This window comes from Typha angustifolia, chromosome 14 (assembly GCF_048772165.1).
Source record: "Typha angustifolia cultivar Huaian chromosome 14, ASM4877216v1, whole genome shotgun sequence".
Lineage (NCBI taxonomy): Eukaryota > Viridiplantae > Streptophyta > Magnoliopsida > Poales > Typhaceae > Typha > Typha angustifolia.
The window spans coordinates 10,117,434-10,142,521 of NC_133252.1; the positions used below are offsets into that span (position 1 = coordinate 10,117,434).

Sequence of the window (25,088 nt, forward strand, 5' to 3'; positions counted from 1 at the left end):
AGATATATTTTTAACCCACTAACTTAAATTCAACTCTAGTTAAGAGTTTCTCATGTTTGTGAATAACTAAAAGGGTAGTCATCTCTTCTAGCATACCAAGGATGCACAGAAGGTTGCATAGGAGAGAGAACCTTAGATTTAGCAAAATTAATTATCAGATTAGTGATCTTCTCATAAGAATTAACAATATGCATGAGATTATTACAAGAAGGCTCACTAGCTTTTGTGCAAATTATATATTTTATAATTTACATTATGGAAATAAATAGGTATAAAGTCTACCAACTTTACTAGAATTCTCTCTTTTGGGAGCAAGAATAACAAAAGCTATGCCCCCCACAAAGTGTAAAGAATTTTAATGCTCATGCCCAAAAATCATGGATAGTCATGATGCCATTTATGCTATCTTTATTGATAAATATAAACTAATTAATTATTTGATTGGGTAACATTGTACCAACTTTACACTGTTAAAATTCAGATGATCACTATCTGCATATTAAGTTGTAGCAATAATTAAGATGTTTACTTTGTAAATTCTTATTCATTTTTCTCAAAGGAATAAAAGTTAGGATTAGGACATATCTACTAAACTAGGATTAAGAAATCATGGTATTTGCTTGCCATCTTTCCTAAGATTTATCCACCCTAAGCTTAATTATGATTGATCTTGGGAGAGAGAGAACACTAGAATTTATAGAAGGGAAAAAATATTAAAAAATAAAATAAAATTGCGTTTGCCGGGAGTCGAACCCGGGTCTATTGCTTGGAAGGCAATTATCCTAACCGTTGGACTACAAACGCAAGGATGCAATTTTGTTTCTCATTTTCTAAATAAATGATATATATACCTATAATAGATATTTTAAGTCAAAATAGACCAATATAAATGTCAAAATCAGAAATCTTGATAGTTTCAAATTTAGTTTATATTAAGTTTCAACTATTATTTTTTAGGGCTATCAGAAAAAATGAGCAATTCTGACTTGGCTCAGCTTGTGATCAATCCGATTTAACTTGAGTTTAGCTTAAAAATTAAACTTGATTCAGGCTCAGGTTCAATTTAAGCTTATATTGAGCTAAACTCAAGTTGAGCCGAGCGAACCTAAATCCCAAACTATGCTTCAAATTAATTTTGGAGCTTTACACCCCCCCCCCCCCCTAAATGCCGTCTTGTCAAGGGTGAAACTTCTCAAACCATTTGGTATCAAGACGTTATATTAGGTGTATTTCTCTTCTAAGAACCTCCTGACAAAGATTTTGCTTTGATTTGGGAACTTTTGATGATGTTGGTGAAGACGCTCCCTCTAACAGACAGTTGAGTATTAGCATCGTCACAGTTTTCCAACCCAACCAAGTATACATTAGACGATAATACGAAGAAATAGCATTGTTAATACTTGCAACTTGGCAGTCACAAGATTGCAAGAAGACATCTGAGTATTAGTTCTGGTGGGTATTACATATAAATATATAAGATGTTTTAGATTGGAGTACATGCAAAAAAAATAAAAAGAGTGAACTGTTATCCTGAGCTGAGATGAGCTGAGCAGGCAATCTGTAATGAAGATTTATAGTTCTTCACTGATTGATCATAACTGTCCGATATTATCTCCTTACATTTGGATAAAGTCTCTATCCATCCAGCAGTCCGAAGATGATTAGAATCTCTTGCCGGGTAGTTTCTAGAAATCCTTGGTCTATAAAACGACCATACTGCCGATTAGACGCGCATTTGCATTCTTCCCACTTCGATCGTCTTCTCCCAAGTTTGATTCCAAGAACAGGAACGTTAACGAGGAGAAGAAGGAAGAGCCATCGATGGACGAGGACCTTGGTTTCTACTTCATTCCGACCGACAAGGAGTTGATCGTCGACTACCTCTTGCAGCGGGTAGCGGGCCTCCCGCTTCCCGCTGACGTCATCTCCGACGCCAGTGTCTTCTCCACGCCGCCGTGGGACCTCCTCGCCGGCCGCGTGGAGGCGTACTTCTTCTCAGAGCAGAAACCGTTGGGTTCATCGAGGTCGAGTCGGAAGATGAAGAGTGGAACGTGGAAGAAGGAATCCACTAGCAAGGAGGAGACGGCCTTCCTCGATAGCGGCGCGGTCGTGCGCTGGAAGAAGAGTCTCTTCTCGTTCATCCCCACTGGATGCGACTGCAGCAGTGGGTTCGTGATGCGCGAGTACCAGCTCTGCGGACCACCCAGCATTAGTGATGAGAGGAGGAGGATGAAGAAGAGGATCAATATATCTCAATCTCAATCTCAATCTCAATCTCGATGGGTTGTGTGTAAGATTAACGTGAGCCAAAGAGCCCTGAAGAAGAGCAGAGAAGGTCAGGGTGCTCGATCGAGAGGATCCTCCAAAGATGCTGCATTAATGTTGGAGACCAAAGAAGAAGTGTTGCCATCCGCCGCTGAGCCGATTCATGATCAAGAAGCATCTCCTTCTACATCCTTGGACGACATGTTATTAATTCAACCGCTGCCACAGCAAGAAATAGACCAAATCCTCGACATGTTGGATTCAGATCCCTATCCTGAGAGCCTGCAGCCACCAACTGCAGGCGACGCTGCCATCAGTGTTGACGATTATGGAGACTACGACGCACCGTTAGTCATCTGCCAGCCGGCGGCAGTGCTAGACCAACAAGTCATCGGACTACCCATCGACGGTGCTGTTCCTGCGGTGCAATCAGTTGGCTATGATCACGATAAGACGACGACATCAGCATCATCAGTACATGATTATTGTTCCTTGGACTACAACTGCGACGATGCTACCATCCCTACATCAATACAAATAAGGGAACATATATACCCTATTTGACATGAACACACAACTGAAGTTGTTTGCTAATTTGTTAATCTTTATTCTGTTATTAGCCGATCCAGCACACCAAACCTGCAAATTTGTTGTTATGTAATTAAGTTTACAGAGTCCATTGATCTTTCTTTTTTTTACAAATCCATTTACATAATTAATAGAGATTGACTTCACTGAGTCATTTTTTTAAAAACCATCTCTCTCTCTCTCTCTCTCTCTCTCTCTCTCTCTCTCTCTCTCTATATATATATATATATATATATATATGTTGGCATTTTAATTATTAATTAAGAGGTATTCTCTATATCCTATTCTATAATAAATACTGGAATTAATATATAGAAAGATATGAAGAGAAAGGGAGCTGATCAAATAAATAGCACTGGCAATGATTTATAGGGTTGAACTCCAAAGTGACTCATTCCTCATCATGCATATGTTTGCCTGCAGCTTACCCATGCACAATATTCCTGGATTATGTTTTATTCATCAACGGTATTTTCTTGATACGTCTGTACTTCTGGCACTCCAGCATTTTTTATTATCGAAAATTTATATAAGATAGACTTTATCAAACGGCCTAGCCCGCCCGTGCCCGGCCCGACTCGGCTTGGTTTGGACCAGGCTAAGCCTGGCCTAGACCCAGTTTAGGCCCGGCCGGAGCCCAAACTACCCATGGGCAGCACGGGCCAGCCCTTTGCTCGCTCAACCCGGCCCGGAAGCCCACTCGTTTGGCCGGTAACTATGCTTGCCTGTTCTGCTACGGTAGCCTGCCCGTTCTGCTATAGTAATTTACCCGTTCTGCTATAATAATTTGCTTGTTCTACTATAATACTTGCCCATTCTGCTACGGTAAAAACCAATGGAAATTTTGGTACTGTACTGTCTTGCATATTTTTAAGCACACATTTAAAATTTTTAATTTATGATTATTATTTTTTAAATGAAGGAACATAAATATTTTTTAAAAAATAAGCTAATAGTAAAAAAATTATATAAATAGCTGAAATGTAGGTTGGGCCGAGTGATTGGTGGGTCGAGGTGGCCCAGCCCGACAGACTAGTTCGATCTCTCACGGGCTGACGGGTGATAACCGGCTAGACTATTCTAGCCCGGCCTAAACCCAGCCCGGCCCGAGTGATTGGTCGGTTGGGCCGCCATAAACAAATATTTAAGCCCGGTTGTCTCGAAAAGTCCGGCCCAGCCCGCATGATAATCATGTCTATATATTAGCCAATCTTTGCATAGTCATTTTTTTAGGGATTTTTACAAATCACACCCTATATTTTGACTATTTTGTGATTCACACTCCGTCTTTGGAAATTTTATAACGTGACCTCTCATTTTTTCTATGATATTCATTTAACACCCTAACATTATTTTAGCTAACTGACATTAATCATGTTATATAGTTTATATGACTCTAGTTCAAAAATTACTAAAATACCCTTAAAAGTTTCTGACATAACCTAAATCCTCACAAAATCTTTCTTTCCAAAACTAAACCCTAACCCCACAAAATCTAAATCCTCTTACCTATAACTAAACCCTACTTCACAAAATTATATCAAAACTCACAACCCACAAGAATCCCCCAAAAATCGTTACCACGTACAAGCCTTAGAAGTTTCCTTCAACTTTACCTATCTTCTCCATCTCTCCAGCTCAAACCCTTTTTTCCTCCATCTTTTCCCAAATTTTCTTCATCTCCCTCCCCATATTTGAGGTTGTAAGCAACAAAATCGGCTTGGCGTTTAGGGAACTCTAAGATCTCCATGGCTTAGAATTTGGAAGCTCTAAGATTGACTTGACATTTAGGTGATGTCTCTGTACTTTGAGAAAAAGCAACATGTATGGATGTCCAAGTTATGAATAAAATTAGAGATAAGTGTAATAGTAATTTAGGAATGTCATAAATTACATGGTGAATTATAACAGAATATTCTCCTTTTGGTATCATTCAATTTGATTATGGTTAGGTTAACTCAGGATGTTAAATAAATATTATAGGGAAAAAGATAGTCTGTGTTATAAAATCTCCAAAAGATAGGGTGTGAATTATAAAATAAGCAAAATATAGGGTGTGATCTATAAAAATCCCCTTAGATAGAAATCAACTAACAAGGTGCTGTGGTGTAGTCGGTTATCACGTTAGTCTTACACACTAAAGGTCCCCAGTTCGAGCCTGGGCAGCACCAAATTAATTAAATATTTTTTTATTTAATGCCAATTTAGATTTTGCTTCCTTAAAAAGTCGAATTAGCCACTTATATTCACAAATTACCCAGATGAGTACAATTCATTTAATAAAATAGATTATGAAAAGAATTTAATTTAAATAATTTATCAGTTCATTAACAAGAGGAAATGACCAAACCATTTAACTTAGACAAGTTATTTCAATCTATTTAATAATCGGATTTATAACACAAAACAAATTATATTGTTCATACTTACCTCACGCACGTGCAAAACCACGTGAGTATGAACCCGAGAGTCGGAGCACCGCAGCATGTAATCGACTCCCGCGCTTCTCTCCTGCTTCCTTCTGCGACCCACGGAGTTAAACGAGAGCTCGGGGGTTTTAGGGTTTAAGCCTCCTCTCCTCCAAATTCTTTGGTCCAGCTATGCCTCCCGAGAGATCCAAACCGGCTCCGAATGCCTCCTCCTCCACTCCTCCACCTCCTCCGCGAACCCTAAACGTCCAGAAGTTCGCGGAATCGCGCGCAAGCGAGCTCGAATCCCTCCACTCCATCGTGTCCGGCCGCTTGGGCGGCGACTTCCGGATACAGCGTGGAAAGAGGCGGCGTACCACTGGCCACCGCGTCGCCAGGAGCCGGCGCCGGGCCAAGCGGCAGAAGGTTGGGGACGGTGGCGGCGGAGAGGGGGAGGCGTCGGGGAAGGAGGAAAAGGTGTCGAGGAGGGCGAGGAGGAGTAAGGTGATGCGGAGCAATCCGGAGTTAGGGTTTACGACTGCGGGGGATGGGACGAAGAGGTTGAGGACCCATCTCTGGCATGCGAAGCGCTTCGCCATGATGAAACGATGGGGGTTTTACCTCCCTCTTGGACTTCAAGGAAGGTAAGGTATTCTGACCACTATGCTGGGGTGTTTGGTTAATTTGGTTGGAAGGAAAATGTTGGTTTTTTTTCGGTAAAATATAATACTTTTTATGAAATTGTGAGCAAAAGAGAAGATAATATTATAATAGCAATGTTAATTTTCAAACTTTATTATCATTAATGTCATGCAGAGGAAGAGGTTCGAGGGCCGTTTTGAAGTGGTTAAAAGTTGGTGCAGTTGCACATGATGCTAGCTACTCTCTTCCTATCCAACTAGAGGGTCCAGAGGCAGGCATTCCCTTTTCACTTTTCTCAATATGAGTTTTTTGTACACATTATTATCGTCTACACCGTGTAGTTAAGAACAACATTGTCCAGGACATGAGTTCTTCTGCAAACTACTCACATTATTTAATGCACTTGTTTGCTATGTCTTGCTGAAGTACCAAAAACCATGACATTTTTATTCAGGAAATGCTTCTGTTCTCCTGCTGACTTTCCTCTGCTTTAATTGTGTTCAGGGTTCTTTAAAAGAGATATTGGGAATGGTTCTACATCCTTCACATTCAGGAAAGTTGGAGGTCGCAGAAGACCTATCACAGCTTGTACTTCGAGGTGTTTGCTTTGAAAATGCTTTGGTAGGTTCTTAATTCTTTCAGCAAGTTTGTCACTCTACTCTCGGGAATGTGTTATTGACTGGTTCTTTATCTTACTATTTTCTTCAGCTTTATCATGCTGGACCTCATTCTCAATTGGTTGCTCCAGTGATCTATATGTGGCGGCCGTCCTTTAAAGATGATAATTACGTCAGTACTGAGCAAAGTATATCACCCGATGGTTGTAGCAGCTTTGGTAGAAAAGAATGCATTAATTCTGTGCGTCAATTGTGGATATGGATTCATGCTGCTGCTTTTGATGAAGGACTTGATGCTCTGAGATCTGCATGTGAGAAGCAGGTGTTGCAAACCTATCCAGTTAGTTACTTATTTCAGTTGGAGTGTTGATCAATCCCTGTTGTTCTCTTTTGTTAAACCATGAATTGCTTCTATAAATCTTATGGCCTCCATTCATATTTCAGATGCTTGTATCTGGTATCTCTGTCAGTTGTAATGCACACGAGGGACGTATTGCAAGATTGGAATTAATGGGAGCCAAAGCAACACAATTTCTTCAGAAAATTTTACATCCTATATCCAAGTAAGAATTTGTTCCATCAACAGCACCAAGATGTTCTGGATGGTATTGACATCTTCTCTTTCTCATTGACTTCTTTGATTTATAGGTCACAAAGGACTAGTGAGGACTCTGAATTCAGAAATTCTGTTTTGAATGCTTTTACCAGCTCTCACCTTCAGAAAGATTATGTACTTGATCTTCTTCAGTCCAATGCAATTCTATCCTTAATGGTTCATGATCCCCGGGAAGTTCCATGCCAGGGAACTGAACCTGCATGTGAAGTGTCTTCTGCTAGCCATGAGAAAATTCTTCAGGAAGAGGATAATCTAGATTCAAATGCCATGGTCAGTGGGGATTCTCTCAAGAATAAAGAAATTTTGTCAACATTGTGGTCAAATCCTGAAAACCATGACATTTTTCTTTCTGACGGTAAAACTTTATGGGATTCCAGTTCTAGGATAAATCCTCCTATTCCAGAAGATATTCTTTGCAGAGATAAGCATCAAAGACGTTTAGAACTTTTCCATCTTAATTCGACCAACAATGGAAGGCCAGCTATTGAAGAAAATTGTTTTAGTAGATCTTGCCCAATTTTGCTATTAAAACATGCTGAAATGGGCCCGTTTTTGAAGTGGTAAGATCCAAATTGTTCTTATATTTTTCTTTCTATGAATGATAAACATTTCTTCTTTCCTAACGTCAACCCTTCCTCATTAAGACTAATAATACACATTCATCTATTAGTTTCTCTAGCGCAGCTATAATTTTCCATAAAAGAGCCTTGCTGCTGCTGGATATTATGAGGAAAATATAGCAAATGTTTGCTCAGCCTGTGGTACCTTAAGTTGCAGTCCACTATAAGAACAAAAGTTTGTCAATTCTATATGACTAATACTTGCTCACACATAATTCGCTAAATCTTTAATTGGTCAATCCTTGCTGGCTGTCTGTATTAGTGTTCCAATCCCAGTCCGGAGGGGCCTTGGGTGGGGGTCTGTATTGCCCAAATCTAGATTTGACGTGGAATAATTGTTAAACTCCACAGAATATGGGACTGCAAGAGTTGAAAGGAACCTTGAATGAGCATCGTGGAAGTTCAAAAAAGACATGTGGTGTTAGGAATGTTTGAGTTTGTAGCAGATAAGAGATGGATTTCGGAGTTTGTAGGAGATCAGAGATGATTCACCTGAGTTCAGATGTGGACTTGAGAGATCTGGAAATCATCTGGTGGAGCTCCAGGATCATTGTAATCTGAAGGGGGCAGGAGACTTGATACCGCAGCTTGGATTTCCTTTTCTGTCTGCAAATATTAACTGATAAAGATCTTTGACCTATTCGAATTTTGCTTCCATTCATTCGTAGTATCCTATTTTCATTAACTCTTTGTGAACCCCTCCCCCTGTACAGTCTTTGATTATTTGATTAATAATATCTAACTGGGCTTAGCCCACTTTTCTCTTAATATCCTATTTCCATTAGTAAACAATTGTCTTGGATCCTCATCAGTCTTGATGGATCAAATCCCACTACATATTGTGTTTTTTGATATCTCAATTGCTGTTAATTTGTTGTCTTAATGTAATTTGTATCAATCTAATTGTTGGTTTCTTATGCTCCACAGGTGGTCTATTATTGTACCTTTGAGTTGGGTGAAACCTTTCTGGTTTTCTCTGGTGTCAGGTGGGGCTAATGCAATTGGTCTAAGAGAAAGAAGGTGGATTGCATGTAATGTAAGATAAACTGTTAAGTTTTGTATCCAAATACTAGATTAAATATTGAAGTTTTTAAATTGTTACATGTTAACTGCTTACTTAACTGGATACTTAGTAGATCTTTGCCATGATGGTAGCTTCACAGCTACTTTTGCATTCCCACTAGGGTGTGTTTACAATCTGCTTTAATCTTGCGGACTCATGTTCTCTTCTTCTTTTTTCACATTCATTAAGTGAATCATAAAAGGTAGTTTTCTTTCCATCTGGCATTAGTAGAATAAACTTGCCAAAATTTTCATGATAGATATTTCTCTGACTACATAATGACTTCTTGCAGAATGGCTTACCATGTTTCCCACATGATTTCCCTGATTGCAAAGCTTATTCTTTGTTTATGGCTAGTGAAGCTGCTGCATTTGATAGAGCAGCGGAGCTTCGCCCTCTTGCATTCAGACCTCCAAGAGTTCCTATACCTTCTCCATGGGATTCCATTGCAGCTAGCACTGACAAAGGACCCGACATAGTAAGAGGCTTCAAGTCATTAGATGCGAAAAGCTCTCTTACAGTAGCTTCTTTCCAAATGTTTATACCAAGAACATTGAAATCTTTAAATCAATATCTAGAGGGCATCCATGAGAAACATTTGCTTTCTTCTAACATGGAAACAAGCTTATCTGAGATTGTTGGCAATAGGAAGCCTGATTATGATTCTGGAACTGTTGACATGGTCCTTGCTGGCAAAGAGCTGTGTCTTGTAAGAGTCCTGCTCCACGCTCATAAGGAAGGTGTTTTTGAAGATGGGGCAATCATTTGTGCTCCAGTTCTAGCAGATTTTGCAAGTTGGAAAGTGAGGTATGTTGCCCTTGAGATTTTTCTTGCTTGCTGTTGCCCCATGGCAAGTCTTTAGCAAATTATCAATGTGCCAGTTAAGATAGGATCGTAATGACCTCCAAAAAATTGTTGTTTAGTCAGAGTCAGTGGAAATAATCCAGAAAAGAAACGCTTGCTCTGTTTTAACAAATTTAGCATCTCTTCTTGTACAGGTAAGTTGAACAGTTAAATTTGACTTACAAAGGTATGATATACCATATTCCTCGAGAGATAAAGACATTGAATGGATGAGGAAATTGTTAGATTTTCACTTACGTTCCAATTACTTATTTGCCATCCTCCTTGTAGCATGTTGGTTCACTAAACTTTGTGGTTTTAAATCATGAAACCTGTATCAGAAAGAGGTCAAAGTAGGTTTGTTTGATTCCTTTTTCAACTACCTTTTGATCTCAATAACTTTTGAAAGTGAAATGGTTCTGTTTTGGAATTTCTATGTGATTTTGATCTGCCAAATGTATCCTCTCTCCAGCCATATAGATTATCTACTTAGCCACTATCCTGATATATAATTTTAAAGAAACTTCAACATGATCAAAATGAAAGAATAATTAACTTCCCCAAACTGAACTGCACTAACAAACCCAAGGTTTGCCTGTATAGATAGTCTTTCCCTAATGTGTTGTATTTCTCGAAGTTATTTGTTACTGTTAGTGTTCAGTTTATCTGATCAAAAGATTGGTATTTCCATCTGGTGTAGTATAATCTCTGTTGTAATCGACCATCTATTTGGATTTTATTCTAGTGATAACCAAGATAATAACTTCAATATGTGGCTGCAGATCAGAGAAAGAGGAAGACGAATATCAAGAACAGTGGCAACTTCAACTTCCCCAATCTTACATTGGGTCTTATTTCACTCAGGTGGATTCTGGGAAGTGGGAACTGCAACTGCCAAAAGATGAGGCTAGCCAGCAGTCATTCAGATGGCCCATTGGCTTCATCACAACCGGGTTTGTTCATGGGAGGTACGGTTCCATCTATCTTCTTCGGTATATGATATAAGAAGGATTTACACCACAACCCTTTTAGCCTCTCCAGGGATTCTTTTCAATTGTTTCGAGATTGCATCTCTTTTTTCTAGGTATATTTGCAAAAGTAAAGCACCTCAAGAGTCTGATGAGAAGTTTTCAGCGTGTTATTTGTTTGAGTAGAACTTTTTCTTAGTTTCTGCCATAAGACTTAATTGCAGGTGGTAATATGTATAAAATTTACCAATGATTTAGTTATGGAATCATTTATTTGTTGTGTTCAACAGTTCCAAGCCTGTGGCAGAAGCATTTTGTGAATCAAATCTTCTATCCTTCGTGAGGAGGCAACAGTGGTCTCAGACGCAGAGTAGAAGACCTGAAATCTTTGTGCTGGTCCGAAACATGAGATCCGCCTCTTATCGGCGTGCCATCGCCAGAGTTGTTATTGAACTGCAGAATGATGATCTCCATTTCATGTAGGCCTCTGCCCAATTTTGTGCTTTAAATTTATCTCCTGTTCATATTGTAGAATATTGTGCCAATTTTAATCAAAAAAATTTCATTTTATTTGTTATCTATTTTTATCCAACTACAAATTGATATTGAACTTTTTAAACTGGGATTTGGTTGCTGCATGAAGATAAGACCAACATTGCACTCTCTTATCCAACTGTAAGTATATTTATTCGACTCCCAATATTGATACTTTCTCAGGGTTTGTTTCTTATCGGGTTTAAATGCTCCGATAGCTTTCCCCAATCAGATACAAGCCAGAAGACAACTAGGATAGCAAACAAATATAAAAGACTGATCTATAGCTCCGGGCTATCTATGGGCCACGTGGCACGGAGCCAAGCATCAAACACTGGAGCAGGTGGGAGTCGCGTGACAGTGCGACGTGAGAGCGGGCGGCGGTTTGGTCTTCCTCCGCCGCTTCCTCTTCTTCGACTCCGGCTCCGTCTGACAGTCGCGCGAGGCCGCGTCCTCGGGGACGCTGCTGAGCCCGTGCACGGCGGCCGAGGAGGAGTCCAGCTCGGTACCCGGCGGAAGGCACGATCGGAGTGCCGCGAGGGAGGTGATGGGGCACTCCTGCCATCCGATGGCCGCCACGTCGTCCCTCACCTCGTTGAGATCCAGCTCGGCGCACGGCATGACCCCCCGATCCTGCACGGTGGATCTCCACGGCGGCATGAGATCCGACGGTCGGAGGTATGTGAAGATCTCCTTCTGATCCCCACCAAATAGTAAATAAAAACTAAAAAGTATATCGAAGAAGAAGAAGAACAAAAAAGAAACAGAGCAGATTATATATAATAGAGGACCTTGGTGCGGAGCGCCATGAATCCGTGCATGCGGACGATCTGATTGCAGGAAAAATTGGAGGAGATTCCATTAAGAATAGTTCAATAATTTGGTGAGAAGAATGCAGATCTTAGAGAGTGAGAAAGAGAGACCTCGTTGAGCTGTTTGAGATTGAGCCAAGAAAGACGATTGGATTCCTCCCTCCGGACGAAGGCGACGTAGCCTTGGAGCGTCATCTTCCGCTTCTCCTCGCTCATCTCTCTCTCTCTCTCTCTCTCTCTCTCTCTCTGCCCCTCTCTCGATCTCGACCGACGCGGTCTCAACTTTCGTTTGAAATCGAATAGCTCTTGGATTTATGGAGAGGAAACAACGGAGAGCAACCTTCACAAAGTTACCAAAATACCCTCTTCCAGCTTGCCAAAATGCAAAATAGATAGTTTACGGATATTGGATGGATAATAAAATTTAAAATTATAATTTTAAATAAATAAATATTTTAATATAAATTAGATATTAAAACAGATATAAATACTAGGCTTCGACTTTCATGCTAGGATCCACTTCTTCTACTCATATTAACTAAAATTTTAGTAACTTATCTATATAAAATATTACACGAAGAAATAGGTATAAACTCAATAGCCCCAGAAGGATTAGGGAGCTTAAGAGTAAGTGCCACATACGTCTAACCCCAAGCTTCAAACACTATTCACACCAATAATATTCCGATAAGACCGTATCTATTCAACATGATAATCATGGGGCCCAGTAGATTTGCCTAAAGATTATTATAGATCTCATGGAAGGAGAAATGTTTAGTTGGGTCATTCAACGTTACATTCTCATTATTCAATGTCCAAATCTTAGCATAAAACTGAATAAGACGGTTAATAACATCCTTCGTGATATCCACCACATGATCATTGTCATCCAATAGACAGGACACGATTGTTTCTTTCTTCTAATCACAGTAGAACTCTGGAAACATGCAAGAGATAAGATTAGAAACTCATTTTCTCATTCTATGTGGAGAGGACAAGTAATTTAAAGGCAAAAGAAAGCATGAGAGAGAGAGAAATAGACAATAGTACTATATTTGCAGAAAAGGACAAGCTTTGTAAGAAATAAATGGGATTTATTTTATCGTTTTAGCCCCTGGCCTCTTTTCATTTTGCCCCCTCAGGAAAGGCACTCTTTGTTCTTCTATTTGCGTTTTGAGAGAGACGAGGGAAGACCAAAAACATCTGTAGAGAGAGAGAGAGAGAGAGAGAGAGAGAGAGAGAGAGAGAGAGAGAGAGAGTTTGTAAACAAACCCGAAGTGAGAAGAAAGGGTAGGGTTAGGGATACGAGAGATGGTGGAAATTACACATCGCCCTCATCATCATCATCGCCATCACGGAAGGCTCAAAACCTCACCTTTTTCTAGGAGGAAACGGGAAAGAGCTCTCCTACCTTCTTCTAACCCTAACCCTAATCCCTACTCTCTATTCCTTCTCTCGCACCCTCTAATCGCTAAATCCCAACCCTTCTGTCTCTCTCTCTCTCCACCTCTCTATCGTCTCTCGTCTCTCGTCTCTCGTCTCTCGTCTCTTTCTCCCTCTATGGTCTTCTCGTCTCTGATTAGAGCCCATTAGTCGTCGCTGCGAGGTAAGGTTCCGCCTTTCTCCTTCATTTTTTTCAATTATCTTCACCTGGTTCTTTTGAATCCTTCTATTTTACTCGGTGGGTTTGTTGGAATTAGTGTTTTATACGGGGGATCGTAATTTCTTTGTGGGTTTGATGTTTCTTTTGGTTTTGCTCTTTTGAGCTCTTTTTGAATCGTTTATTGGCTTGGTTTCTCAAGTTGGTGTCTTGATGTGTTGCATTGTATCTTATGGGTCTTGTTGATTTCATATGCCTCGATTCTTGGCAGTTTATTTGTGAAACTGGACAATGCTTCTGATTTATTAATCGTTCTCTGGTATCTTCTCTGTGTCTTTGTTTAAAAGGAAAAAAAAAATCTAGTGGCTAATTTCTCTTTGCCTCTCTACATTGACTAGTATTAGTTGGTTTCCAGGTAACAGAGGCAATTGGTCTACTTCTACCTTGCAAGGTCTGATAAGCTCCAATGGAAGCTTTGGGGGACTCTGGATTTGGAAGCATGACTGCTGTGACAAAGAGGCGGAGGAGTGACATTGCAAGGAGACCTAGGTCAGAGCCGCAGCTTATTGCGGAGCACCGAGATTTGTCATCCCATCCATCTATGCCGTATTCTAATAATTCAAGTCCTGAAGAGAATGTAGGTTCAGATGGTGGATTCCGTAGGAAGGAATATTATCTTAACAATCCCCCTCTGAGGAGCTCGTCAGGTAATAGATTTGAAGGTATAACTGACTCGAAGAAACATAAGAGGGATTATAAAATTGGTGGAGAGTTTGATGGATACCATGGAAGTGGTAGCACAAGAGTCGGAAATGGGTCTGATTTGAAGCGGTGCAGTGAAGGCGTCCTAGCCCCTGCTAACTGGAAAATCACAAGCAAGGTTAAAGAGAGCTATGAATGGCAATCAACATCCCCTGGTGATCACAATATGCGTCAGTCAACAGGACCTATGAATTTATCAACTGATACCAAGCTGAGAAAGGTGAAACTCAAGGTCGGCGGAGTCACACGCACTATACATGCAAAATCCAAGTCGGATATGGGAGATGCTGGCCCTGTTTATGCTAAGCCTCCACGCATAGGAGATGCCTCTCGGCATCGGCAAAAGCTTAGTTCTCAGGTATTCCATTCCTGATATTTTGTTTACTCTTATGTTACAAAGCTTCAATAAGTTTTGTTTATTACGTTAGAACAATCAATAGTCTTCCTGATCTGACAACTTTAGTCACAGCTGTGAATGTCTACTTCTTACTTTACAAATTTATCCTGTCTTATTTTATGTAAGAAGGTTGTTTATTTCATTGCCAGCTCAGATGATAGATACTCTATAAGAAAGCGGGAAGGCGGTTGTCGCTAATACTTTAATCTTATCTAATCATATATCATTGTGCGAGTTTATCATCAATAATGGCCTTGATTTAATACCCCTCTGTTGACTTTTCCAAGGATTTTTTCTGTTATGTCTCATTTAATGTAGTTGTCTTCTTTCTAAGATCACTCTGATTCTCACTCACAAGAAGATTGAAACATATTGCAGGAAGAACATTTGAAGGATTCTAATGGGTTGAGATTTTCTCATATCACAAAGGAAGATACTCGGGGCAAATTTGGTGAAGGGAGCTTAGCTGGGAACGTGCCCTCTTCTGACCCTGTCCGTAAGAGCAAAAGGGTTCCAAAGAGGCGAGCATTAAATTCTGAATTTGATGATGCCGACGAGGATGATGAAATACGCTATCTTGAGAAACTTAAAATTTCTAAAGTTGCTGCAGATAACTATGTAGAGCTTGAGGATAACGGGGAGGATAATTCTAAGAAGCGTAAAGTTTCCAAGATTCCTAGAAATAGGAACGCTCCCTATGAGATGGATGAGGACTTTGTTTTGTCTCGATCAAACAGGGAGAACCGGAAGAAGTCAAGATTGGGGAAGGAATCTGATGATACTGATGCTGATGAAGAAGAACCTGGTTCTGACGGTGGTCCTGAGACCAAGAATGTTGAATCACCAGCTGATGTCAGAGCTGAACCTCTTACAACACGTCAGAGGGCCCGTCAATCAGGCAAGAGCGGGAATGGTGAAAGTTTGATTGAGTTCCCCAATGGGTTGCCGCCGGCCCCTTCAAGAAGTAATCACCTAGCTTATGTTCTAGCACTGCTGGTTATTGTAAGACACTGTTCTCCATTGAGTGCTAACTCGACATTTTGCATTATGACTGCAGAGCACAAGGAAAAGCTTTCTGAAGTGGAGATACAGGCCAAAAAAGCAGAAATTGCTCAACGGCGTAAAATGCAAGTAGAGAAGGCGGATAGAGAGGCTCAGGTTTGGCTATAATTACTATAATTATTGATAGTTTGCTTTATGCCTTTATTTTCTTGAACTGGGAAGCAGTAACTTGAAACACACAGGCTGATGTAATAAGAAAAGTACGGGGCCTGGACTCCGATAAGAAGAAAGAAGAAAAGAAGCAGAAAGAGCTAGAAGAAAGGGTATGTTGGACTTTCCCTGATCTGACTCTCTCTCACACACACACACACACTTCAGTTGTTTGACCTTTACTTCCCTTTGGGACGGAATGCATCCTATTCAGGAGAAGGCAGCTAAATCACAAGAATTGGCAGCAAGCTCCATAAGATGGGTCATAGGACAGACTGGTACCATCGTTACATTTGGTGAAGATGTAGGCATCCCAAGTTTATTGACGTCCAATCCATGCAGGTCAGTACTGTATTATTCTATTTCCAACTCTTGTTGCTTCTACTGATTCCTGTATCACTAGTTTTAGCACACGCTTTTTGTTCTATATATTCATAAAGGCTGTAGCGTTTGTGTCATAGTTATAATCGTTTTTATGTTTTTTTGTAATTTGTATAACATAAATTAGAATAGGTTTCTGCTCGTCCACTTTGCTGATTGTTTTCTTTGGCTGCCATTTCTTAGTTACCCTCCACCACGAGAGAAATGTGCTGGTCCATTATGCACAAATCAGTACAAATATCGGGATTCCAAGTCCAAGCTTCCCCTTTGCAGTCTGCAGTGCTACAGAGCTGTCCAAGGAAGTGCACATTCACTAACATCATTTTAAGTGCTCCTTACCTCGTACATGTGTTGGATCTTTAGGAGCAAAATCCTCTATAGGAAATACAGTGTGACCTGCTCTAAAGCTGGCCTCTTTCATATACTCTTTATGTGCTGAGTCTTATATAGAGGTTTAGCTTTTGCATTTGACAAATGATATGAGCTAAAGAAGCGTTTATAATTTCTTTGTTTCATATTAATCATCAATGTCTTCAGCTTTTCCGCCTGAAAGTAATGAGGGATGACGGATATTTTTCGTGCTTCATGATGTATGTACTGGTTATATAGTTTACAAGCTATTTGTTGGTGCATGAGCTTGAAAAGATAAACTGTGGGCATGGATATCATTTTATTTTTTACTTGTGATTGCTCTGTTAATATTTGTTCTTGTTTTGTAAGTATCTTTGCCTTATCCTTTCAGATGCTCAATGATTCGAATATAATACTCTCCCAAGGCTCGATGTTGCTTAGGTCAAGACTATATAATGACTATATTATCTTGGAAATTAGATGTCTTTCTAAGGTGGCTTTCATTTTAGCTATCGCATGAAAAATACGATGGAGGAGCTGCAAGCTAGCAAGGAAAAGAGAAAAGAAAGATCACCTGATGCCTCTGAAAATTCAGTCTAACGGCACCAAACTCTAAAATATACGCATCAATGAGGAACTTACGACTTTTTTATGGGAAAGGAAAATTTAAACATCATCTTTGCAATACTGCCGACTCTTGTCAAGAGGCCAGAACATGGCATGTTAATTTCTGTTATATATTGTTCTTAACAAATATCAATCAGTAGAAGATATGACTATAGACAACATATACACTGCAAACTCCTCGAACAAAGTCCAGAAAGCTCCTCTCATGATTTCTTCAGGACAATATTATTACTTGCCAACACCAAATCCCGAATTTTGTGATGATCTATGGCCCTTCTGTGTACCCTGAGAACCCACTAGATTTCATATATTTCTTTACTAAGAGGATGACAATGGCAAGAGTCAACCCAACCGCCGCCCATGTGAGGAATCGGCCATCGCTGGATGGCTTGCGAACTCTCGTGACCAGTCTTGCTTCAGGCCTCGGTGATTGTTCATCGGCGGCCTCTGCTGCTGGCACCCTTCTTGATAACCTAACTCCGGCAGTGAAGCTGAGCCTTAAATGCCCTGCAGCAGCATTCAGGCGGACCTCACGGACATCTTCCACAACTCTCTGCTCTGCATCTGGATCTGGGAGTGCTCCAGATGGTGTTACCACATCAGAATTAGGATTTGTCTGCATTTGTCTGTCTGCATTATTTGGTTGTTCATCAGTAGTTGTGGTTGGAGAAAGGGGAGGAACTGGGGGAACCTTGGCAAGCATATCTTGATGAATCTGCAGAAAGATATTGCACAAAAATGAGTACTACAGATGCAACGGTAACATTAAGAAGAAAAGGAACTTCAAGTGCACTATTCAAAGTAAACCTCATCCATAAGTTTCTGTCTTTCTGGCGTTCCATATTTCGGAGCAGCTTCTCGTGACCTAATGGCAAGTGTGCGCCTTTCTTCCTTTTTGTAGTCCAACGAGCCCAAGGCACCATCTGGATTTGTTGGCATGAATGCAATCAAGGCCACTAAGGCTGTTCGCACTGGAGAATCAGGGTGAAAATGACTTGTATAAGGAATGATGCTTGGATTGGCTACTCAGAGGTGTATGCAGCACTTTAACATGGAAAAATCAAACCGTCCAAATATGATAATAAACAAGGTTGATAAAAAATACGAAGAAAAAGGATTGACCTTAAAAAAAACCTCACCAGAAATCAGAAGTTAGCAGGCCTATCATTTCCAGAATGACTTTATAAAACTCGAGGGAATTTTTTAGCTATATCATATATAATCACACAATTTTTGTTATGATTAAAGCATGTAAATTGCGGGCTCAAGAATTCTCTAAAACATAACAAAATCAGCAACCCTCTGAGCAGATGAAAGAAACTCTCATCTACTCTAGCTTCTTTAGGAAAAGCATCCAGATAAAATACATAGCAGAAAGGCTTATCCAAATAAACTTGCAAGAGCCCAACATCAACAGAAGTGCTATGTTAGTGAAATCTCAAGACAAGTAAGTCCATGATGAGATTGACATGTTTAAGCCTTACAAACTCCAGAAGAAATTGATGCAGGGGTTTACAACCATGGTTTTACTGCACAATAACTCCATAAGAAACAACAATACCCTGTGTTTTTCCTATGTTTGCAATGACATAAATGTTTCATCACAGCAATTATAAATGTTTCATCATCCACATTTTTTGTCTAAAAACAACTGGCAACATACTACCTACATTACCAATACAAAACTCAACTTCTAGTTGAAAAATCTACAGAACCATGTCCGAAGAGACCATCTATACACCGGTACAGTTGCCCATAGTCCATATCTTTGCATATGTTCTATTCTCATAATCGGGCTCCATCTCACAATAAATTTAACTATTTAAGCTTCTGTATTAATATACTATACAAACAAAATTGTTAGAGCAAACTGTGGGACAGTGCTTATTCTTGGGGAGCTACTGCATTAATTATTATCTGCATATGCTCATGGGTGTCACTTTTGCTGTTAGCCTATTATCATTTATCAATGCAATGGCAAAACAATGTTAAATGTCTTGACCAAAAACAGGAAAACAAAATTAAGTTATTGTAACACCATACTTGTATAGTTCACAAATCAAAAGGATGAGCAAACAATGAATTTTGGTACTCAGCCTCATACCATGACAGTTTCTGCAACAAATAACAATAATGTTCTATCTATATTGTTTCAGAATTACTGATCTTATAGATAGAATATTTTCCATATAAATGTCAATTTTGCTTTTATCATAAGACAAAATGATCTCATATGATTTATTATGCAGCAAATCATTATTATAGCACCATGCTCATATAGTCTACAAACTCAAAAAAATAAGAGCAGACTATGAAATTTGGTGCTACACTGAACACAACATGACCAATCAAGAATACAGAATAACAAACATTCAGATCGTCTATTACTCTATTTATTCTGGCATTCTAATTAATGGACGGCCAACGTAAAATCATGTCCTATCATGTTCTTTTCCTCTAATTTTACCTTTGATATGGAAAAATCTTGCCTTCTCTTACAACAATTACAGTTTTAATCTTCCTCTTACTCCTCCACATATGTTCAATATGTGGTCTCCCTTGACACAATCAAACCATCTCAAGTTATCATGCATTATTCTACAAATGAAATCGTTATTATAGCACCATGCTCATATAGTTTACAAACCAAAAATAAGAGCACACTAAAGTTGTGGCAACAACTATTACTATATGTTGACAAATGTTACTTTTTGTTGTAATCATTAGACAAAACAGTGTCAAATGGGCGACCAAAAATAAGAGCAGACTATAAATTTTGGTGCTTGCCACATGAAAGTTGTGGCAACAACTATTACTATATGTTGACCAATGTAAGTTTGTGTTGTAATCATTAGACAAAACAGTGTCAAATGGTGTACCTCACAACAAATAAAATTTTTATTATAGCACCATGCTCGTATAGTCTACAAACCAAAAATAAGAGCAGACTATGAATTTTGGTGCTTGCCACATGAAAGTGCTGCAACAACTATTACTATATGTTGACCAATTTTATTCCGTATTGTAATCATTAGACAAAACAGTGTCAAATGATGTACCTTACAACAAATAAAAATTTTATTATAGCACCATGCTCGTGTAGTCTACAAACCAAAAATAAGAGCAGACTATGAAATTTTGGTGCTTGCCACATGAAAGTTGCTGCAACTACTACTACTACTATATGTTGACAAATGTTACTTTCTGTTGTAACCATTTAAACAAACAGTGTCTACTGTCAAATGACATACGTTACAACAAATAAAATTGTCATCTCGTATAGCCTACAAACCAAATAAAAGCAGACGATGAAATTTTGGTGCTACAGAAAATTTAATGTGACCAGGTTAAAATAGACTAACAATTACTAAGATTTAGTCCCAATTATTCAGGGTCAAGTAATTGGATCTTTATACCCCACTCATCTTTAGTCATTGTGAGGCCTCATGTTTAATCAAGTCCTATCATGTCATTTCAAATTTCATCCACAGACTTCAGTATTATTCTGCCAGCCCCGCTCAAAACTCTTTCTAGTAATAATGATCACTCCTTGGATATGTGACATCCCTTAGACATTTCTAAACTATCTTAACTCATTTTTCGCTTCACAGGTAGAAAATTTAATCCTCACACATGTACATAAATGTGTATGTGTGTGTGCAAAAATATGCTATACAGATGTATTACAGATGTATCCACAGATATCATTTTGTTCTTATAGTGGGACAAAACAGCCAAAATGTCAGACAAACTTTTCCCACCCATTCACTGAAATTTTCCTATGAGACAGCCAATGCTAACTTATACAAGTTCTCCATACATAAAAAGCAGTACAGTTACGATTAAACATTCAGAAATACAGGAGAAACAGCTGAATGCATGCTAGTCAAAGTATTTTTCTTCATTGATGCTAGGATCCCCGAAGACTTAAGAATTCTTTTACCATCCACTATGTAGAGATAAAATCTACAAATGAATGATCCAATATTCCAGCTGTGAATTCACAGTATATTAAAAAATTTAAACGGTAATCCTCATAAATCGGTATCAAACGTACCACTCCATGAAGGTTGCCAATGCTCAGGGTGATGATTTGAAATACTGAGACAGATCTTTGTCTGAGTTTCAAATCGACCATTTGGCTAATCAACAAAAAGAAGAAACAAGTCAAACATGAAAACAAATATTAAACTATATAAATATCTGAGTGTAGCTAGATAAACACTGACAGTTAGCATCATGAAGGAGGGAGGCTTAAACGGATAATCCGCAGGCAACTGGATCCTCCCGTGATAGATTCCTCCCTCGAATTCAGAATCACAAGGTCCGAGTATTGCAAATTGCCACTCAAATATATTCTCCTGTTTACAATGCATTACACACATCAATCTTATTCTCGCACTTCCTTATCTTCATACCAAGCAACAAAAAAGAAAAATCCATTAACAACCAAATCCCTCTACTATGCTTCATCGCTAAATATATATGAAGATAAAAGAATAAACAGGGCAGTTAAAACGTGTTAAATTAAAACCAGATCGTCGAGGGAGAGAAAAACGATCAATCTGAAAACCCCAAACAAAATCAAGAAATCATCGGGAAGACCTAACCCCAACCTGCTCCATCTATCCGTTTGGAGGATGCTGAATACGAGAAGAGAGACGAGGGAGAACTAGGGCTAGGATTTTCGATATATTGAGTGATTATTACCTCGAGGGGAAGGCCGATGAAGTCATCGGGGGGGTTGGATCGCATCTCCTTCAACTCCTGGAGGATCCGCTTCACAGCCGGGTTCTTCCGGTTGTACTTCTCCTCTCCCGCCGCCATGGGCGAAAGTTATCACTAGTCACCACCCCGGCCGCTTACGAAACCGGCATAAGAGAGTGGAGAGATGGTGAGAGGGGAAATGCTTGGGAGTTAGATCCTTCGCACTATTGTAGTTTTAAATGCTACTAGGATGCCCTAACAGAGGTAGAAACGTAAATATATGGGGAAAAAGAGGTGGCGAGAAGACCTAAAGGTTAACTTGTGCGGGAATAGTAGGCGGTTCGACGTCCGACGGACCATAGACGGTTGCCACGTATACGATTAGCATAGCCGTTGGAAACGTGGTTGGATTTTAGTTGCTTTTTCGATGTGGTCCACCTAGTGTAAAATGAAATGCGATCCAAGTAAGGATCCGAAACCCGATATGGCAAAGGCCCAAAGAGCACAGAGATGTGAAACCAGAAGTCGTTTGATGAAATGCCGTTTAGAGAAGTTCAGGAGATGGCAGAGAGGAGCATGGTTTCTTCAATGCGATGATATAATGAGTTAGCTGAGGTTGGATCATTATAAGGTGCCTTTTGGACCTTTTCGAAGAAATGCAGGCAATATAATTCAGAAGAGGTTGCTTATAAACATTCAGGACATGTCAACTATGGATTGAGAATTTCTTTTAGCAGCATATATAGTATCACAATGTTCACCAAATCATAGAGCATTATGGATGTGCTCTTGATATCCGCCGCATTATAGAGGCAAACCCTGTGCAGTCGCAGCGATATTAATCTGGGAAAGCTTGCTTTTAGGATTCTATTAGAAATTGAGTCAATGTATGATGGCAATTACACACTTCTACCTGATGTTTACGCTGTTAAGAATAGGTGGAATGATGTTGGTAAGGAAAGGAGGATTACTCTATCAAAGTTGGTATGTAAATTCTCTGCTAGATGAACTGGACAAACAATACTCTCCAATAATGGCTATCTACCATGGCTCGGAAAACAAATAGAAATAGTAAGCACTTAACAATATGGCTGGAGTTATATGAATGCAGATGTCTGGTGGATTACTCTGCCTGGTAATGCAAGAACTTAAACAAGAGGATTGAATCTTCTATGCACCTAAAGTTATACATGAAGACTGTCAGTTGACGATCTACAGCATCTGCTGTAAGTTCAAGTGGTAACTTCATTCTAATTTGTCAGTAGGAATAATACTCTGAAAGATCAATCACTAGAGATGTGCAAGCTCTTATTGAGTTATGCTCTTCACTTTTCTCATTATGAAAAAGTAGAGGGATGAAAGTATTAAGTCTAACAGCCATATCCACTTAGAGTAAGATAGATCATGGAAGAGTTGCACTACAATTGGATCACATTTTAGATGCACAACTCTGAGTTCACTAGTTCAGTCTCAAAGACATGTCTCATGTATACAAGGAACTATATACTGCTATTAATCATTGGACCATCTAGTTCACAAATCATTTCCTAGCAAAAGATGCATGCAAAACTCACATGCTGAGATGCTGCATTTGCTATAGCATTCTTAACTACTAATTTTGCTCCATACTAGCCTACAAGAGGCTTTATTGCCATGACAACATTTTCGACTTGACAATCGTATAATATTTCCTCGTCTAAAAACTACATCAACTTGCATCTCTTTAAAAGGATTAATCAACCATTTCAACAAAAATAGAGAAAGAGCTAACCATTTTATTCAACAACAAAGTACATCACACATTACATAACTGCACAAAAGAGAAGAACATTAACTAAAACAACACAACTCCACAAGACAGACAAGGAATTAACACTCATGCATTCCTGAACTAGAAAGCTATTGGAGTAATTATCGAAGTTTCACCACTAAAACATACTGGCAGATCCAATGACGGGCCAGGCGGGGCAAGGGAGCTGCCAAGGCTTCAGCAGAGGATCTGGGATCTGTGGTATGCCCATTGGCTTACCACTAGACTCTTCCATGAACCAGAGGACCGAATTCACCGACTGCAGCCTCTCACTCAATTCCATCAGTTGGGTCCTCAGAATGGTGTTCTCCGACTCCAACCGTCTATACTGACCTGCAATCATGTCAGACTGCATCAAGATTCGGTTCTTCTCGTTCTTTAGATGGGCCACTTGGTTGACCAATTCATCCAAGTGCTGCTTCTTTCTTATTCTCGACCTCCTCGCAGACTCCCTGTTAGAGAGCATCCTCTTTCGCTTCCTCGGATCTACAGCGGCAAGCTGCAGATCTTCTTCGGACCCAGAAGACTGGTTGGATTGCGGTGACGACATCTATGATCTACACTACTCGGGCTTGTCCAAATTATTGATTTTGGGAACTTGATTGTTCTTATTACGAATCAAATGGATGGATATGAAAGCTAGTTCATGAGATCACATAGAACCAGTAGAGGAAAACTACTGAGAAGGAGTGAAGGAAGCAGATGCGGTGCAGATGGAACGCCAAATTCATAAAGGCTACAGAGGAGTTTTTAATAGATCTTTTTGCAGGATCATTGATACCATGAACAGGGTCTTCCAGTGCAAATAGGGCTCTTTGCAGAAGTGAAGAATATGTGGAAATCAGTGCAATACAATCCAAACCCACCCAAAAGATTGGATTTTGGAAGAGGATTCCAAGAACCCAAATCAGATTACAATCAAAAGATCAGCAAATTCCCAAGAAACACATTATTTTGGGACATGAGTGGTGCTCCAGAAGTAAGAATATATCGATATACTCAACAGAAACGAACTGAAACCCAAAGCAGAAAAAGAAAAACAGAGAAGAGGATAAGAAGGGGAATACTTAGCTTGCAAGAACGCAGAACGCTAAAAGGAAACCAAACAGCAAAGAGATTTAAGCAACGCGAAAGGGAAGGGGCCGAGTAGTCCAAGGATGAGGCTACTTATAGATGACGGTAGGAGCATTTTGGGAATCATATTTTTAATTATTGGATTTTTACCTAAAGAAGCCCTGTCCCATTGACTTGATAATAAAGGTTTT

The 25,088-nt window shown here is 39.5% G+C and overlaps 5 protein-coding genes and 2 non-coding genes across 10 annotated transcripts; 3 read left to right on the forward strand and 4 right to left on the reverse strand.

The window, feature by feature from the left end:
- Positions 1 to 732: 732 nt before the first annotated feature.
- On the reverse strand, positions 733 to 804 carry TRNAG-UCC (transfer RNA glycine (anticodon UCC)). The gene has a single exon. It is a non-coding gene; the product is annotated as a tRNA-Gly (tRNA).
- Positions 805 to 4,950: 4,146 nt separating this feature from the next.
- On the forward strand, positions 4,951 to 5,024 carry TRNAV-UAC (transfer RNA valine (anticodon UAC)). Its single transcript has one exon. It is a non-coding gene; the product is annotated as a tRNA-Val (tRNA).
- A 298-nt stretch (positions 5,025 to 5,322) lies between these two features.
- Positions 5,323 to 11,328, forward strand: LOC140775341 (ribonucleases P/MRP protein subunit POP1). Of its 2 annotated transcripts, XM_073118573.1 has the most exons (11): positions 5,325 to 5,905; positions 6,078 to 6,174; positions 6,408 to 6,524; positions 6,612 to 6,842; positions 6,965 to 7,083; positions 7,169 to 7,696; positions 8,684 to 8,792; positions 9,112 to 9,626; positions 10,445 to 10,630; positions 10,921 to 11,109; positions 11,274 to 11,328. In XM_073118573.1, the coding sequence occupies exons 1-11, from the start codon at positions 5,454 to 5,456 to the stop codon at positions 11,275 to 11,277; spliced, it is 2,547 nt and encodes an 848-aa protein (XP_072974674.1). In that variant the 5' UTR covers positions 5,325 to 5,453; the 3' UTR covers positions 11,278 to 11,328. The 2 variants fall into 2 exon arrangements, with proteins under 2 accessions (XP_072974675.1, XP_072974674.1); XM_073118574.1 differs by lacking the exon at positions 11,274 to 11,328 and having other exon boundaries at positions 5,323 to 5,905; positions 10,527 to 10,630; positions 10,921 to 11,123.
- Positions 11,296 to 12,268, reverse strand: LOC140775344 (uncharacterized). Of its 3 annotated transcripts, none has more exons than XM_073118579.1 (3): positions 12,088 to 12,268; positions 11,956 to 11,994; positions 11,296 to 11,797 (listed from the first exon to the last, which is right to left on the reverse strand). In XM_073118579.1, the coding sequence occupies exons 1-3, from the start codon at positions 12,190 to 12,192 to the stop codon at positions 11,492 to 11,494; spliced, it is 450 nt and encodes a 149-aa protein (XP_072974680.1). In that variant the 5' UTR covers positions 12,193 to 12,268; the 3' UTR covers positions 11,296 to 11,491. The 3 variants fall into 3 exon arrangements, with proteins under 3 accessions (XP_072974680.1, XP_072974678.1, XP_072974677.1); XM_073118577.1 differs by having other exon boundaries at positions 11,296 to 11,857; XM_073118576.1 differs by having other exon boundaries at positions 11,296 to 11,860; positions 12,088 to 12,267.
- A 907-nt stretch (positions 12,269 to 13,175) lies between these two features.
- On the forward strand, positions 13,176 to 16,978 carry LOC140775343 (uncharacterized). Its single transcript, XM_073118575.1, has 7 exons — positions 13,176 to 13,582; positions 13,992 to 14,696; positions 15,114 to 15,699; positions 15,793 to 15,893; positions 15,980 to 16,060; positions 16,162 to 16,289; positions 16,512 to 16,978. The coding sequence occupies exons 2-7, from the start codon at positions 14,043 to 14,045 to the stop codon at positions 16,654 to 16,656; spliced, it is 1,695 nt and encodes a 564-aa protein (XP_072974676.1). The 5' UTR covers positions 13,176 to 13,582; positions 13,992 to 14,042; the 3' UTR covers positions 16,657 to 16,978.
- Positions 16,979 to 17,357: 379 nt separating this feature from the next.
- On the reverse strand, positions 17,358 to 23,946 carry LOC140775562 (ubiquitin-conjugating enzyme E2 32-like). The gene is made up of 5 exons (XM_073118940.1): positions 22,017 to 23,946; positions 21,536 to 21,667; positions 21,364 to 21,448; positions 18,114 to 18,277; positions 17,358 to 18,021 (listed from the first exon to the last, which is right to left on the reverse strand). Exons 1-5 carry the CDS (start codon positions 22,131 to 22,133, stop codon positions 17,572 to 17,574), a joined length of 948 nt encoding a protein of 315 aa, XP_072975041.1. The 5' UTR covers positions 22,134 to 23,946; the 3' UTR covers positions 17,358 to 17,571.
- On the reverse strand, positions 23,816 to 24,373 carry LOC140775709 (bZIP transcription factor 53-like). The gene is made up of 2 exons (XM_073119117.1): positions 23,953 to 24,373; positions 23,816 to 23,823 (listed from the first exon to the last, which is right to left on the reverse strand). The coding sequence occupies exons 1-2, from the start codon at positions 24,371 to 24,373 to the stop codon at positions 23,816 to 23,818; spliced, it is 429 nt and encodes a 142-aa protein (XP_072975218.1).
- Positions 24,374 to 25,088: the final 715 nt, after the last annotated feature.